A 16,998-nucleotide genomic window follows, 5' to 3' on the forward strand; every position below is an offset into this window, starting at 1 on the left:
AACCGTACGATATATAGTAAATAAATACGATTAATTGATTTTTCGGATCTCCACAAAAAGGTTTCGGAGAGAATCCTATTCCTAAATAAGATATCAGATTGGTTGATAATGTCCAAAAGGCCAACCCCTGAAATAAAATTCGGCATCTCAAAAGTAGTTTTTAGGCTCTGCCAGGTAGGCCCAATTGTAGAAAAACCTCCCACCTATTTGATCCATAACGGATGTAATTAAGGTGCTTAAAAAAAGGGTCTATAAATGAAAATAAAATGTGTGGTTTGCACCCCAAAAGTTGTGGTTAATAATATTTGTTAGAACAATTTATGTGCTGAGTTTGTAAAATCCACTCTAGTTTGATCATTAGTTAATTCAAAGTAATATTAAAAAATAGGTTTAAATGTCAAAATGATCCATGTGTTATAGTCATTTGGCAAATTTAGTCCCCGTGTTTTATATTTGACTAATTTTGTCCTCGTATTGGTTACGGTTAGCCAATTAATTACATTTCATTCAATTTCCTTTAAAAAATTCATAAGAAAAATAATATGAGATATAATTACCTTTTTTTTTTACAGAAAAATGCAAAATCAATGAGAAATAATACATAGAAGAGATAAAGCTTCCAATATGAAAATTGATTAAGGTTGTGGCATAGAAAATAAAGGGGATAATATTAGGGAGGAGGTTGGGGAGTTGGGAGGAGAATAAATTTTCTTTTAATTTTAAATTTTATTTCATTTTTAAATATTTTAAATCAAATAATTTTTTTTATAATAATTTATAAAACAAATTTACAAAAATTAGATGGAAATGTCCTTAATTGGCTAACGAAGATGACTAAATTGGCCAAATTGAAAACACATGGACTAAATTGACTTAATGACTAAAACACATGAACCATTTTAACATTTACTATTTAAGTGCATAAAAGAGTTTCTATATGTTTTCTATTTTTAGGTATTTGATTATGAATGTAAAGAAAAAACTTACATTTTTGCCGGTTCTATATGTGCAAGTAAACACATGAAAAAAGTGAAGTAGTGAAAAGATTTTCATACTCATATTTTAGTAAACACATGAAAGTAATGAATCAAAACAATTGCAATTCAAATTAATTGGAAGTGAACATCCCTAAGTTTGCACTTTCTTTATGCTAGTACTGAAATATATGTCTCCAGACTTACAAATGACAATGCATTATTAGATACAAATGTCGAGTATCAAGTTAGTAGAAATTAGTGCAAAATTGAAAAACAAAATTATAATAAATAAATAAATAAACCAAACCAGATATATCATTAATAACCAGCTCCTTAAGTTATTTTTATGGAGTAATGCTAGAGAGACTAAATTTATATACTAAATTTGGAAATTAAATGATGTGTCACCAATAGGAAATGAGCACAGTTATTAATGTTTAAGTAATAATCTAATCATCAACTTCCATACCATTTAGTTTACAAAATTTAGTCTACAAATTTAATTTCCCTAGCATTACTCATTTTTATGTGCATTTTCTCTTTGCACTTGCCTAATTGGTGCTTAAACCTCCTGACGACAAATTTGACAAAGTCTCTCGTCACATACATCTAGCCACAACTCCAAGCATCGCACACTTGTCTTGTTCCTCAAACGTCTTTAAGCAAACAGCACGCTCATCACCTCCAATGCAAAGTAGTTCACTCTTCTTGCTAACCTTATGAAGGAAATTTCACCCAGAAGAAAAATTACTAAGGTGGTTGAAATAATTTGGGGAAATTTGGGCTTATGTACTGCCCCCGCCAAACGACATAGAGAGGTTGGAGAAGAAGTGGGTGGCACCGACAAATGAGCCCATGGCAGAAGCAAGGAGGAGAGAGGCAAGAAGGGTCCCTATTTTATTTCTTCTCCGTGCGCGGTCATCTTCTCCGAGAAGAAGACAACCACTGCAACTTGCAACCTACAACCTGCACATACCTCATGCTCGAGTACGAGGGGTCCTCGAAAAATTTCTAGCAGCGATTAGGATTGCCAACGGGTCCTGGGACCTCCCAGGTCCCTATGTGGATCCGCCATTGATGGGGACGAGTATGAAGCCAAGACAACATCTGAGGATAAACCACATTTTCTTCAAGTAGAAGGTAGGGATGATGGAGAGGATGATGAATATTATAATGAAAAGAATAAGCGAAGAGTATTTGTTCCCCAGAATGTCCGTGAATTGCATCAGTGTGGAGGATGGAGATGAAGGAAGAAGGAGAAAATGATGAACCAGCGAATCCACGACTATCGAGTTGAGTTTGATAGATGAGTTATAATTGTCTTTGTTTGTTATATATAGAATAGTGTAGTTTCCAAAACTATAAGGGATTGGGTTATTTCCTGAAAGGGAAGGGAAAAGAGGAAACCTAAATGAAAGAGGAAACTTTAGTAAGATTAGGCTAAGGGTATGCTGGCTTTTACTGTTTAAGTAGGGATACGTTAGTAAGATGGACACGCGGCCATGGAAATGTTTTGAGTCCTTTAATTTATACAAAGTTATAGTTTGTTACCCTTGGTCAAATTGTTTATTCCCTTCATTATTTTTCCTGACTTTAATATATCGATTATTCTCTGTTTTACAATCTACTTATATTGTTCTTCACTTGTAAGCGAGACAGTTTTAGGATTGAATTTTATGAATTGCAAGTTTGATATCAATTGAAATGGTTGTTTCATTGTGTGCCTTAGTCCAAATCCCAAGCTCCTTAGTGGCACATTCAATATTTAGACACACTTATTGACATGTTCTCTAATGGAGATGAGATCAATTATTTGTGTAAACTATAAGGCACTACTAAATTAAACAGTTTGCGAGACGAGGGAGATTTTATCTCTCAAATCATTATTAGGTCGCACAAAAACTATGGCGACCAGAAAATCATCGAGAGTATTTTGTCGCGCAAAGGTCTTGAAAAAAGAGATTGTGCAATGAAAAATTTCAAACTTGTCGTGCAAAAAAATAAAAAAAATGCCGACGCTTTGCTACTCGTCGCACTAAAGTTATATGAACGAAGGTTTTCGTCATACGATATAAAAGGGTACAAGTATGCTTTGTGACTAGTTCGTCTCAAAACGTTCGCGCGATGAAAAATGTAAGAGGTGCATGGTAATGCATGACGAAGTTATAAGACGCGCTTAATTTTGCGCGATGATTGTTCGTCGTCGCGCAAGTGTAATTTTTATTAAAAAAATCAATAGAATAAAAGGAAAATTCAAAAAAAAAAAAAAAGATTTCATACTAATGAAAAAAAAACAATTTTTATTTATAATATAAATAAAAATGTATGTACAAATATAAAGTTTTAAAAGAAAGCAAGTACAAAACTATGAAAAAAAAGGGAAAAATCTATAGGAATGTCGTTTGAAGGATCTTGTTGCTGGTTGGGGACGGAGTCGGAGGTCAATGGGCTTGATTGCTGTGCTTGCTCTGTGTGGAAGGGCTGTGAGGGCGATGGTGCAAAAAAACCAGGGAGATGTATTCCGGAGGAACTGAGGGCTTGCACAAGCATCGACATTTGAGACTTGTACGATGCCAGCTCACTCCTCAGGCTAGCGACTTCTTGCGTCAAAGTCGTAACCTAGCCCTTTGACTGCGATGATGACGAGACTCTACTCTCCCGCCACCTGGCATTTACCATCCCCTGACAATAAGTCCCTGGCCTCCGACCGAAAGTCTTGTTCCAACGTCTTTGTGACGATGTGAAACCCTGCATCCTCAAGGGGATCCACAAACTCAATCAGCATGTCCGAGGGAAGCTGGGAGGCAGACTGTTGAAGCACTGACTGACTCTTCTCCACCATAGTCGCCTGTGAAAAAAAAACATGGATTATTAATAGAAAACAATTTGAAATAATTAGTATAAATGTTGAATGCATAAGAAATTACTTACATGAAGGGACTCGGTCAACTCATTCCCAGGCCGAACATAAACGTCAGCAAAGACGTCGATCTCTGGAAATTTTGAACCCTCATGAAATTGAAAAGGATAAGGAAAATGTTAGTAAGAAAAAAAATTATTAGCAACATTTTAAAATTGGAAATGAAAGATGTAATATATACATTCTGTCGTGCCTCCATCCTATAGGAGAAAGGCCTCGAACCCGAATGGTGAAGAAGAGTCTTCTTCTCCCGATTGATCTTGTTCGCCTTTGTCTTCTTCTATTATACAAAAAATAAACGTATTAGTTATAATACTTAAAGAAAAAAAAACATTAGTAAAAATAAAAAAAAGTAAAATGAAATAAGTTGTAATTAAAAACGCACCGCATAACCCAGCTCCTGAAAATGACCGCAAAGCCAAGCTCAACTATCTTGTCGGTCCTCCAACTCCTTCGAACAACCCTCCTCGAGAGCGACCTGCGGATTATCAAATTGCTGGAAACATTGGTGCAGGTCACTCTTCCACTGCTTGTAGCGTTCGGAGAAGAGCCGATTGAGGTATGCGAACATGTCCTCGTCCATGTCCTTCAAATTGTAGTTTGTCTGCAATGTAACAAAATATTTTGAAAGTATTAGTAATAAAAGATAGTAATAAATATAAATATATAAATTTTACATGAAAAGCATTAAAAAGACGCTACTTATAGACAATTGGTTGCACATTGTGTTCTTTGTCTCATCCGGCATCGCCTTCCAAGACTTCCACCGCATAGGGCAAAAGTTCTGCACGACATGCCTAATGTCGTGGGCCAATGCAATATGCTGCTCCGCCATTGGTGCTGCCAAATGTCGCTCATCATATCTGATTGGGATATGACCATTGGTCACTCGGGTGACCTTCGCAGTCTTCAATTGCCGACAAGGTCCCCGGCTGTTTTTCTTCACTGCAAAAAGATGAAAAAAAAATCATTAACCCAAAACTAATAACAAATCCTACTAAAATTTCCGCAGAACCTCCCCTATAATTAAAACATTTCCCAAAACCCTGAAAATAACATAAACAATATATGTATCTAACACAATGATCACAACAATTTAATAAAAGGTTCAGAACGATGACAACTTTTTAATCCTTACATGACATGACATAACAAATTGAACATAAAATAACAACTCAGTTAACATGGGAATGAGGGAATGAATTAGGATTGTATACCTGACCGTGTACCCGGGCCATCGGCTGTGGATCCCGATGGTGACATCTGGTCTGTAGTGTGGGGGCACCGAAGAGTACGTCAGGCTCTAACAGGTAACGCCACCAAAGAAGTCGATGATACCTACGCCTGTGGGACTGGAGGACCAACTGGGTCAACCGGATTGACCGGCCTATGGTCCATCTCTGCCGAAGCAGTGGGGCAGTAGTAGGTGTAGTCGTCGAACTAGGTGTAGAAGTCATCGCCCTTCGGGTTCTAATGAGGTGTGACATCTACAAAATTGGAAATCAATTTGTTTCGTACACAAAGATGTAACTTACCGTACACATGCTAATAATTTGAACTTAAATTAAAAATGAAATTTAAAAACCCTAATTCTAAACCCAATTCAAGTTTGGCAGAAACAAAACTTAAAATTGATATACTATACACAAACTAATCAATTCAGATAGGATATAGACGCAACAATTATAACTTATAAGAAGAAACTAGCATAAAGGAGTAGTTGGAGGCAAAATCATAGCTTATGAGTGTATGCGTCCGTCTGTATGTACATGCTCTGTGTGTGTATGTATTGTCTATGTACATATGCTGATTTTGGGTGTGTGTGTGTTGATGTATGCTAATTTTCCATGTACTTTGTGTGTGTGTGTGTGTGTGTGTGTTCATGTATGCAAGTTGTGTGTGTGTGTGTTGTATGTGTATGTACTAAGTAACATAATTACTTAATAGTTTCACAAGTAGTAATGAGAAAAGGGATCGTACAAAGTGATTCTCACTCACTTTAAACATCCACATTACATATAGAAATCATATGACTATTGGATATAAATAGACATATCAGCAAATCAATGCCATGATCGTCTTCAACAGAAGAGCAAGATGGAGGAGAAATGGACATCAAAAGAGTAACAACAGTAAGGGAGAATAGCAGCTTAGGAGAAGTCATTAAGGCATCCATTTAATTCTTAGTATTTGCTTAATTAGCACGTAAGGATGGTGATCATGTATTTATATTATAAGTATGCTCCAAGTGCAATGTGAGCACTTACCAAAATTGTTTAGGATACAATTACACGTCGGAAATTCAAGTTTACAGTCACACAAACCTAGGCAGAGGTTTCTGTAGAGCACGTACAATGCATACATCAAAAGAGAAAAACAAGAAATGCCATCCGACTCTGTCTCCCTTGTTTCTCAAATATATCCAAATTTAGCCAAGAAAGCATACATGGGAACTGAGATTGAAGCACAACCTAAACCGGCAACCTTTTAATTACATTGAGAAAAAGAAGGGAGATGGTTGAACCTTCGAAAAAACAACTTGATGATTCAAAATATTCCACAAATCAACAAAGGTCAAGAATCCCATCTTAGACAGATTGTTTTGAGTGCCACTTAATTTTTTAACTGTAGAAAATTTTGAATTCCAAATAAACTTCAACATGAAGGAAATCCAAAAAAAAAGCATAACTCCCAAATTAGCAATACTGCAAGATAGATACTTTATTGAAACTAATCGTATCTGCAGAAAAGAACATTGGCTTCTCAAACCTCATCTTGTTTACAATCATTTGCAAATGTGCAACAATTTAATAAGAAAATTTCCAAAATCCAACAACAAAGTAGCAAAAACCCCACTCGGAAAACCAAGGAACACTGCTAAAGATAGTAGTAAGTTGATTTAGTTCCATTATTTCTCAACACACTGAATCACTTTGCATGGTAATAAGAAAAATTCAATCAAGAGCGAGACAATGCCTTAATTTGAACCCTGTACTTGAAATTAAAAAACCCCTAATTTAAGAACCCTAATCTAACCCCCAGCGAAGTACCCTAATGGCGCGTTTACTAATCCGTAATCAAATTGAGAGGAATTGGATTGAGGAGGAATTGGATTAAGGAGGAATTGAAATAAGGTGGAATCAGAATCAGATTCTTGTTGAAGTTGTTTACTAAAACTGTATGGAATCGGAATAGAATTCCATAAAGCTGTTTACTAATTCATCAGAATCGGAATATCAACCAGTATGATTACTAAAATACCCTTGTCCCAAATCAAATATTTTATTCTATATTTATGTTTAAATGCATTTTAATTAGTTACTTTTATTTATTTAGTCAAAGTAAAGAGTTAAAATGTCCATTATTAATTAATTGTGTATAAATTAAATTATAATCTAATTAAAAGCCGTAAACAAAGCGGCAAAGCCACATCCATCTTCTTATCCCGTAGAAGAAAAAACCCAGAACGGCTCCCAGCCGTCAAGACCACACGAGCATCGACATCGCCAAGGTCGCAATCGTCAAAGCGACGTCGCATAACAATGAGCCATCGCCTCCTGAACGACGGTGTGTGTTGGCGGTGTCAAAGCCTCTGGTCCATCGCCTCCTGAACGACGACAATCCAGAACAACGAAGACGAGATCTCGTATGCGATCTCTTGATGGCAGATTGATAAGAGGGCATACTAGGAATGCAAAATGCATTCCTGATTCCCTCACCCTCAGGGAATTCAATTACCTCATCCATGGAGGGAGTCCAATTCCTCCGTTTTCAGGAATTGAATTCCATTTTTCGTGTAGGTCCCACACTATTGATTCCTCTCAATTTCAGTAAACAGAAGAGTGATCCGTAATCGGAACCGGACTCCTTATTTTCATTCCGATTACGGATTCGTAAACACGCCATAAATCTAACCCCTAATTTAAGAAAACCTAATCTAACCTCACTGCCCAAAATCGTTCACTTAATTTAAGACCTAAATCTAACCCCAATTAAGAACCCTAAAAACTCTAATTTAAGAACTTAAATGTAACTTGCAATGTATGAACCCTAAATCTAACCCGACTGCCCTAATTCACCCCCAATTTGAAAAAGAAAAAGAAAACAAAAAAAACCCTAATTCTAACCCCCAATTTGTAAATAAAGAAAATTGAAAATAAAAACTGAAGAGGAAATTACCTCTTGGAGACAAAGTCGCGACGGTCGGAGAGAGGGATGGAGAGATAGATGGAGATACAGAGGAAAGAGAGAGACAGTATCGCGCAGGGAAAAAGGAAGGAGAGGGAAGTGAGGGGAAGAAGGACATTTGCAGTAAGTAAAGCTTCACCCCATAAATTGTGTGGAAGCCTAGAACTATTCAACATAGAATTGATCATGTCTTTAAAAGTCCTATTTTTCTGTTCGGCAACATCGTTTTGTTGCAGCATATAAGGGGCTGTTGTTTGATGAATTATGCCATGTGTGACACAAAATTCAGCAAAGGCATGAGACTCATATTCTTCTCCCCTATCAGACCTTAAGACTTTAATCTTCTTGTTAAGTTGATTTTCAACTTCTGCCTTATATGTCTTAAACATATCCAAGGTCTCATCTTTGCTATAAAGTAAATAAACATAACAATACTTACTGAAATCATCTATAAATGTTACATAATAGTTATTTCCACCACGAGTTGGATATGATCTAAAATCACACAAGTCATTATGAATTAAATCTAACAAATCATTGGATTTTTCATGCACTGGTTTAAAGCGTTGACTTGCAAATTTCGATTATGTACAAGTTTCACATTTAACATTATTAGATAATCAATTTTGGGCAGCAAATCTAAATTATGCATTCTAAAAAGAGAACGAAAATTTACATGTCCTAACCTAGAGTGCCATAAATTAGACGAATCAACAATATAAGCAGAAGCATTATTTATTTCATTCATAGCATTAGCAAGTACATTTAGTTTGAATAATCCATCAGCAATGTAACCCTTCCCTACAAACATTCCCCCTTTAGTTAGTACAAACTTATTAGACTCAAAAACTAGTTTGAATCCTTTATTTCTAAGGATAGGACCAAAAACAAGATTCTTCATTATATTGGGGACATGTAGCACGTCAAGGAACGTTAATTCATTTCCAGAAGTGAATTTCAGAACACATTTCCCTATTCTAGCCACAACAAACGCGGATGCATTTCCCATAAACAGTTGCTCGTTTCCCTCGATTTTCTGGTATGAAGAGAACATATTTCTGTCACCACATACATGGCAAGTTGCACCGGTATCTATCCACCAATTAGCGTGGTTAGATACAAGGTTGATTTCAAAAATCATTGCAGCCAGGGCATCCACATTGTTTTCAATCAGGTTTGCGCGGTTGTTGTTGCCTTGATATCCAGGACCTTGATCCATTCGATGGCGACATTCTTGAGCCCTATGGCCTTGCTTTCCACAAACCCAGCAACTTCCCTTTATTTTCTTGAAGCCTTTGCCTTTCACACCAGGGACAATGTGCTTTTCCTTCTTCTTAATTTTCTGGAATTTCGACCTTTGCTTTGATGAACTTCCTTCAACAACATTTGCCTTGGCTTCCATACTCAAAACCAGGCCATTCTCATTCTTTCTGTTATCTTCCTCTATTCTCAGCCTTATAATGAGATCCTCAAGGGTCATCTTGTTACGTTTGTGCTTGAGATAATTCTTGAACTCTTTCCAAGAAGGTGGTAGTTTTTCTTTAAAGGACGCCACTTGGAAAAACTCATTGATCACCATCCCTTCAACATGAATGTCATGGATGATTTTCTGGAGATCTTCAGTTTGAGAGACAACGAACTTAGAATCCACCATTTTGTAGTCCAAAAATTTGCCCACGACAAATTTCTTTGAACTAGCATCCTCGGTTTTATATTTTTTCTCAAGTGATTCCCAAAGTTCCTTGGCTATTTTGCATACCTCATAGACATCATACCAAGGTTCTAAAAAACGCTAGGCGCTAGTCGGGCGGTGGGCTAGCGCCTAGCGCCTAGGCGGCTAGGCGGGATCTAGGCGGGCGCCTAGGCGGCCTAGGTGGATTTAGGTAAATTTCTTATGTATTTTATTAATTAATTAAATTTACTATATCAAATGTAAATAATTATTGACTAATATGTTATTTCTTATAGAAGAACATACATATGTGAATGTTTTATGTACATATATAATATGCTTGTCTAGGAAAAAAAAAAATTATCTAAATAATTTATAATTTATATAACATATATAATATAATATATATATATATATATCCCAAACTTTTAAAAATATAAATAGCCCTGTGAGAAGGGCTTAGGGTTTCTAAAAGCACACTCCGAAATGGAGCATATTTTAGTCTTTATTTTAGAATCCTAAGGAGCACTCTACTCGGATGCACGACATGTGTGCAAATTTGGAGTTTCCATGTCTGTCCGAGAAGGCTATTTTGAAATGGGAAATAAAGAGCTGTTTGCCTCTGGGTTTGATGGGCTCGAGGCAAGTGAGAAGGGCATCCAATGCTTAGTCAAAATTTGCTGCCAGGGTTTATGGTGTACATGTGTGTGGTCTTGATTATTAAACCCATCAGCACCTCACCTCTTTCAAATCACCCGTCCATCACCTTGGGTGGTTTTGATAATTAAAACCAATAACCATCATCATCCATGGTTTTGATAATTAAAACTATCAACTTTTCCTTGGATTTGAGATCCCATTCATCGCCATAAAAAATTGAAATGTTTCATTGTTTATCTCTCTCTCCCTCTTCGCACTCTTTATTCCCTCATCTTCACAGAGAGCTGCAGAACAGACCACATATTGAATGTTTAATTGTCTCTCTCTCAGTCTCTTTTCGCACTCTCTATTCCCTCATCTTCATAGAGATGAGTTGCAGAAATTCGCCGGTAATCTCTCTCTCTCTTCGTAATCGACAAGTTCCTTGACTTGAAGTCGCAACCAAGTTATAAAGAATCGAGATGCGAGAGCAGGTGAAGAGTGGAGATTGTGGAAATTGGGAGTGACGATCAACAACGATGAGTCGATGACCCAGAAAACCTCTCGAAGTTGCAGCAGGTGAGTGCACTGCAGTTGAGGAAGAATAGACGAAGATACTTGGTTTCTGAAATTAGGGTAGCTACAGGGCACGGGAACTCTAAAAACAAAAACAAAAAGAAAACCGCCTAGCTCCGCCAGCCGCCTAGAGCCAAGCCACTTTTTCCCACCGTTTTGCACAAAAATGCCTTGGCCACCCTCCGTCCAGCGCCTAGGCGCCGCATAGGCCCTTTTTTAGAACACTGCATCATACAACGAATCATCTAATGCATTGAGAATATTGTTTATGCAGAGGAAATCATTATGATTCCAGGCATCTATATCCGTTAAAGTTTCTGCAGAAAAAATATTTTCTCCATCTGCAGTAGGTATAGTCTCGCGCAGAACATTAGCCAAATTCAAGGTTGTCAAATAAAACAACATTTTCTGCTGCCATTTTTTGAAGTCTCTGCCCTTAAATTTCTTAGGCTTTTCAGAATGAGGTTTAGTTCCTGATTGTTCCATATTGTTCGAAGATTGTTGGGAACAATTCAGAAATAAATAAAAATAACAGAAATAACAGAACTTGAAATTCTAATACTTTATTAACTAAAAATACTTGCTATATAGAATGAAATTACAGAAACAAATACAAGAATTAAAATGGTACTAACTTGATTACAACTGGTAGAGGCTAGCGCAAAAGCTATGTCCTTCGAACAGTATTTCCGTCCCACTCTTATGCTTGTGGTTCTACAATGTTTGCTCGACCAGGATACAACTACCTAATTCTACCTAATTCGACGGAAGAGAAGGAAGAAGAAAATATAATTTTCGATAGACCTGAGGACTCCAGTTATATAGGCTATTTTGTACCTCTTCAAATACCTTTTGGATGTATCTGAAGCTATACAACTATTTCTAAAGAGTTGTGTCTATTAATCAAAACATTTTTAATTTATTGTAATTAAAAACTTAATTCAAAATTAAAACTAATTGATCATATTAATTTTAATTCTTAGGCCCCAAGTGCCCCAAGGCCTTGTCATGATTAATTAATATCAATTTATATTAATATTATGATATAATCATCAAGCCTGATCCACATAATTAGTGGCCCAAGCCTCATTCCCCATTCTAAATAGTCTAACATCTAATCACTAATAAAGGAGACTAAAGTAACACAAAGACCTTAAGTTTCCTTGAGTTTCCCGATGTGGGACTTAAAGGAGCTCAAAACTCCGACAGGGTTTTGATGTTTTGAGAACACAAATCAGAAGTTGCCAACCGCATAAGGAATAAAAGTAACATGAGACATCATCTCTCACCATCATTGTGTGACAATTGCCAACCTTTGGTTTCTTGGTTATGATTTTGCATAGTTTGAGACTAAAGTCTGAAAAATTATCATATCTGATCATTGAATTATGATGTAGTTTTTAACATGAGACATGTTTTTTTTTTTTTTTTTCTCTCTCTCTTTGATTCAATCAAGGTCTATATCAGTTTGTAGTTTTTAATTTTAATTTTGTTATTACGTATTTTTTTGTTAAATTATGATGTTATTTGTTCTTCATCGTCACTCTTAATTGTAAGGAGATAAGTACACTACCTGTTTCTCTCAAAGAACCAAAATTCAGTGTAATTTCTTATGGAGAAGATTATAGTAATATTCCTTTCTAAGTGCATGTTTTACCAGATTGGATAAAATGGCTTGTGCCAGTCAATGAAAAGTATACACTTAGACTTTTGGTCATATTGATTCATCTTCTTCCTTATCCCTTATCCGAATGGTTGGACTTGTGAACGATAGCAACACTAATTGTGCATGTTACTCCTGCTTTCAAGTTTCATCCAAACCTGTATAATATCCGAAACTCACTCCTCCCTGTCATGCGGGGCTTCACACGGAAACATTCAGTTATGGAAATCTTCCATACATGATATTGTCTTCCATAACAAATATTCAACCGCTGTTTACTATTTTTATCAACTTTCCCATCATATATTTTACAATTTTATTTATTTTTTATTTGTATCAAATTAAAATTAAAATTGACAATTAATTTAATCATCTGGGGAGCGTGCGTGACCCTAATTTAAGCTTAAGTTTGGGTCAACTTGACAAAAAGCATGATGAGTACATGACCTGGTTGGGTTTTTGGTATGGAGGAAAAAGCCAGCCACTAGAGTTGAATTCTTGGATGCTTAAATTCAAGATTACATGTCAAAAAAATTATAAAAAATGATTGAGATTATAAATTAAGGAAAATTAATTAAAATGTTTTGAAAACTTTGAGTTTTAACAATAAAGATAAAATAAATGGTAAAGTGAATAATACAATTATTGACTTTTTAGTATAAAAATATGATTTTTCGTTAAAGTAAACAGTACCGAGAATTTTACGTTAAAGTTGAAGTTAGATAAACAACTAGTCCATGCAGATGCAGGTCTTTTTCCAATTTTCTACCCAGTTTTGTTTTATGTGTAATAATATATAAAATTAAAGAAAAGATATAGATAACTGACTAATTTGTCAATTGGCCAATTTATTAATAGCTCATTCTAATCTGATTGGGTTGGTAATTGGTTGACTCCAGCTGATCTCTCTAACTTCCTACCTGTATGTATATATATATAGATGTGTATATACACAAACACAGAGACTTGTGCTCTTCTCTCTCTATATATTGTAGCCCATCATTCTCTTCAGAAAGCCGTTCGTTCTACTGCCATAACTGACATATTGGGAAGAGAGAGAGAGCGAGAGAGAGAGAGAATGGCAGGAGGATTTGGAGGTGATGGAGTAGTATCTGAAAGAGCTCAGCAGTATGAGTATAGGATTACTGGGTATTTCGTCTTTGCTTGCATTGTTGCTGCTCTAGGAGGCTCTCTCTTTGGCTATGATCTTGGTGTTTCAGGTCAGATTTCTTCCTGGTTTATTATTCAAAATTTGAAATAAATTAGATTTATTTTATCAGGTAATAATTTCTTTTGCATGCACTCCTCGCTGTGAATCGAGTGATTGAATAAAATAGAAGACAACGGGAGTGTAAAAAGCATTACCCTTGATCTGGTCATATATGTAATTTACAGATTCATTATATCCTGTGAACCGGATTTGTTTGACTGATGCTTCCCTTCCGTACTAATGTTTTTTCAGACCTAATTTGAGAGATTTAGAGGAGGTGTCTGAGATATGAAATTTGAGTTTTTAGGGACATATGAAGATAAACATGAAGACCTTTTTTTTTTATGTTTGCTCAGAAAAAAAAAATACAGGAAATGATAATAAAAGGCTTTGTTTGGTGTTCTGAATAACAAAATTGATGGTTTTATGGAATTTAATTTCAATCCTGATTCAGCTTTTCTTCAAAGTAATTATACACCACTCATGTTTCCATCAATTTATTACTCAGGCTAAAAAAAAAAAATGATTAGTGCAACAAAACAAAAGAGGAGTGCAATCATTTTCCCTTACTAAATTTCCAAATTGTTGCAAAAAAAAAAAAAAAATTAAAACTTCAATGATATATACCTTAGTTGCAACTTACCATCAGTGATGTGCTCCTCACCTAACATTGAAGCTTATCCTTTCTGTGATTCCCCCTATGACAAAAATAGATAGAAGTCTTTACAAATAAAAGTTACTATTATTTTAGATAAGACATTCATTGACAATCCAAAATTAACATATTATTTGGGATTATATACTGCTGTGATTAAAGGCCTCTTTTAGTTTTGGTATATACAACAACCACCAAGCCTTATCTCACTAAGTGGGGTCGGCTATATGAATCTTAGAACGCTATTGCGCCAAGTCTTCCGTTGGCTCCAAATACTCCATATATTTTCGTATACTCTCTATAAGAGTCTTTCTGAGCCTTCCTCGATTCTTTTTGTTCTGAGCCTGCATCTCATAGTCGAGTTTTGGTATATCATTCCAAAATCACCATAATAATTTTTACCTCTGTGGTAAATTTCAGGTGGAGTGACTTCCATGGATGATTTCTTAAAGGAATTCTTCCCAAAAATTTACAGAAGGAAGCAACTGCACCTCAATGAGACAGATTACTGTAAATATGATAACCAAATTCTGACACTCTTTACATCCTCTTTGTACTTTGCGGGCCTCGTTTCTACGTTCGGAGCTTCGTACGTCACCCGAAACAAAGGAAGGAAGGCCAGCATTCTTGTTGGAGCTGTCAGCTTCTTTCTAGGAGCAGTCCTGAATGCTTCTGCAAAAAACATTGCAATGCTGATCATCGGTCGAATACTTCTTGGTGTTGGCATTGGATTTGGAAATCAAGTAAGCCTAATGCTATGCTATCCATCCACCAAAGAAAAATAACAACATTTTGATTTCTGATTTATGACAACTTTCTTGTTCTGTAATCCAGGCAGTTCCCTTGTATCTCTCGGAAATGGCTCCTGCGAAAATTCGAGGAGCAGTTAACCAACTTTTCCAGCTGACGACTTGCTTAGGCATCCTGGTTGCTAACTTGATAAACTATGGAACCGATAAAATCCATCCGTGGGGTTGGCGATTGTCTCTTGGTTTAGCTACGGTCCCAGCAGTTCTTATGTTTGTTGGGGGTCTTTTTCTTCCTGAGACCCCAAATAGTCTTGTAGAGCAAGGCAGGTTAGAAGAGGCAAGAATTATACTGGAGAAAGTGAGAGGTACCAAAAAAGTTGATGCTGAGTTTGCTGACCTGGTTGATGCTAGCAATGTAGCTCGAGCCATAAAGAACCCGTTTAGGAATCTACTCACACGAAAAAATCGCCCTCAATTGGTGATAGGGGCCTTGGGAATCCCTGCATTCCAACAGCTCACCGGCATGAACTCGATCCTCTTCTATGCACCTGTCATATTTCAGAGCTTGGGATTTGGCTCTGGGGCAGCTCTGTACTCATCTGTCTTCACAAGTGGAGCACTTGTTGTTGCTACATTCATTTCAATGGGTTTTGTTGATAAGTTTGGTAGAAGAGCTTTCTTCTTAGAAGCTGGAACTGAAATGATATGCTGCTTGGTAAATCCACTTATAATTACCTGTATGCCTGTAACCAGGATGCCGCTATGGCAGTATCCCAATTCAATCAAGTATTGTCGCATGGGAAAGTTAAAATACACGGCAGTGTTTGATTAGCTTGGGATACTGCCATAGTGACATTTCAGTAGTACGGAGGTTCTTCTCCGGATTTCTACTGTGTATACAGTTACTCACAAGAATGTCTGATTTTATGCAGGTTGCTCTGGCCATTACCCTAGCCCTGAAGTTTGGACAAGGAGAAATCCTCCCAAAAGGGATAGGAATCTTCCTTGTTATCGTCATTTGCATATTTGTTTTGGCTTATGGAAGGTCATGGGGTCCTTTGGGGTGGCTAGTTCCAAGTGAGCTGTTTCCCTTGGAGACAAGATCAGCTGGGCAGAGTGTTGTTGTCTGTGTCAATCTCCTCTTCACAGCTTTGATAGCGCAGTGTTTCCTTGCGGGGCTTTGCCATCTTCAATATGGGATTTTCCTGCTGTTCGCGGGTCTAATAATCATTATGAGTACCTTTATCTTCTTCCTCTTGCCAGAAACAAAGCAGGTCCCCATAGAAGAAATATATCTTCTGTTTCAGAAACATTGGTTTTGGAAAAGAATAGTAGGAGATGGGGAGCAAATTGGACCCAATGGGAGGCCAAGCCAACCAGATGGGAAGTCAGGAGCACAAGTTTAACCAATCTCTCTCTAGCTATTACAAAAAACATTGTTCAGATTTCTTATTCATAGTATGTTTTCTGAAATCCAGTTCTATAAATAATTAAGAATTAGTTTCAAGAATTTTCAAAGTTTAAGGAATGGATATCATTTAGGTTTTGGATAAGTCCCTAAGTCGTAACTAAAATGTGAGAAGAGTCTCGTCCGTTTGGTCACCTAGTGATCAATAATTCATGGTCACCCACCGCTAGATTTGAATCATTGATATCAAGAGTTGAGATCAAAACATGGAAATTCACTATTCTCTAGTCTTGAAATCAAATCTAAGAGTAGGTAACCATTTTTTATCACATGTTGACCAG

General features: G+C 36.5%; 1 protein-coding gene and 1 long non-coding RNA gene across 2 annotated transcripts; one reads left to right on the forward strand and one right to left on the reverse strand.

Moving 5' to 3' along the window:
• Positions 1-3,313: 3,313 nt before the first annotated feature.
• On the reverse strand, positions 3,314-8,179 carry LOC126605008 (uncharacterized). The gene is made up of 7 exons (XR_007616817.1): positions 8,077-8,179; positions 5,115-5,384; positions 4,600-4,842; positions 4,283-4,501; positions 4,079-4,177; positions 3,909-3,986; positions 3,314-3,825 (listed from the first exon to the last, which is right to left on the reverse strand). It is a non-coding gene; the product is annotated as an uncharacterized LOC126605008 (long non-coding RNA).
• Positions 8,180-13,526: 5,347 nt separating this feature from the next.
• On the forward strand, positions 13,527-16,759 carry LOC126603353 (sugar transport protein 14-like). Its single transcript, XM_050270171.1, has 4 exons — positions 13,527-13,855; positions 14,921-15,243; positions 15,335-15,964; positions 16,182-16,759. Exons 1-4 carry the CDS (start codon positions 13,576-13,578, stop codon positions 16,653-16,655), a joined length of 1,707 nt encoding a protein of 568 aa, XP_050126128.1. The 5' UTR covers positions 13,527-13,575; the 3' UTR covers positions 16,656-16,759.
• The last annotated feature ends 239 nt before the right edge of the window (positions 16,760-16,998 follow it).

Source organism: Malus sylvestris, chromosome 15, assembly GCF_916048215.2.
Source record: "Malus sylvestris chromosome 15, drMalSylv7.2, whole genome shotgun sequence".
Taxonomy (NCBI): domain Eukaryota; kingdom Viridiplantae; phylum Streptophyta; class Magnoliopsida; order Rosales; family Rosaceae; genus Malus; species Malus sylvestris.

Coding starts and splice junctions, on each gene's coding strand:
- LOC126603353 (XM_050270171.1), top strand. CDS start 13,576: ATGTGTATATACACAAACACAGAGACTTGTGCTCTTCTCTCTCTATAT. Junction 13,856..14,920: donor CTATGATCTTGGTGTTTCAG/GTCAGATTTCTT, acceptor GGTAAATTTCAG/GTGGAGTGACTTCCATGGAT. Junction 15,965..16,181: donor CTGAAATGATATGCTGCTTG/GTAAATCCACTT, acceptor GATTTTATGCAG/GTTGCTCTGGCCATTACCCT.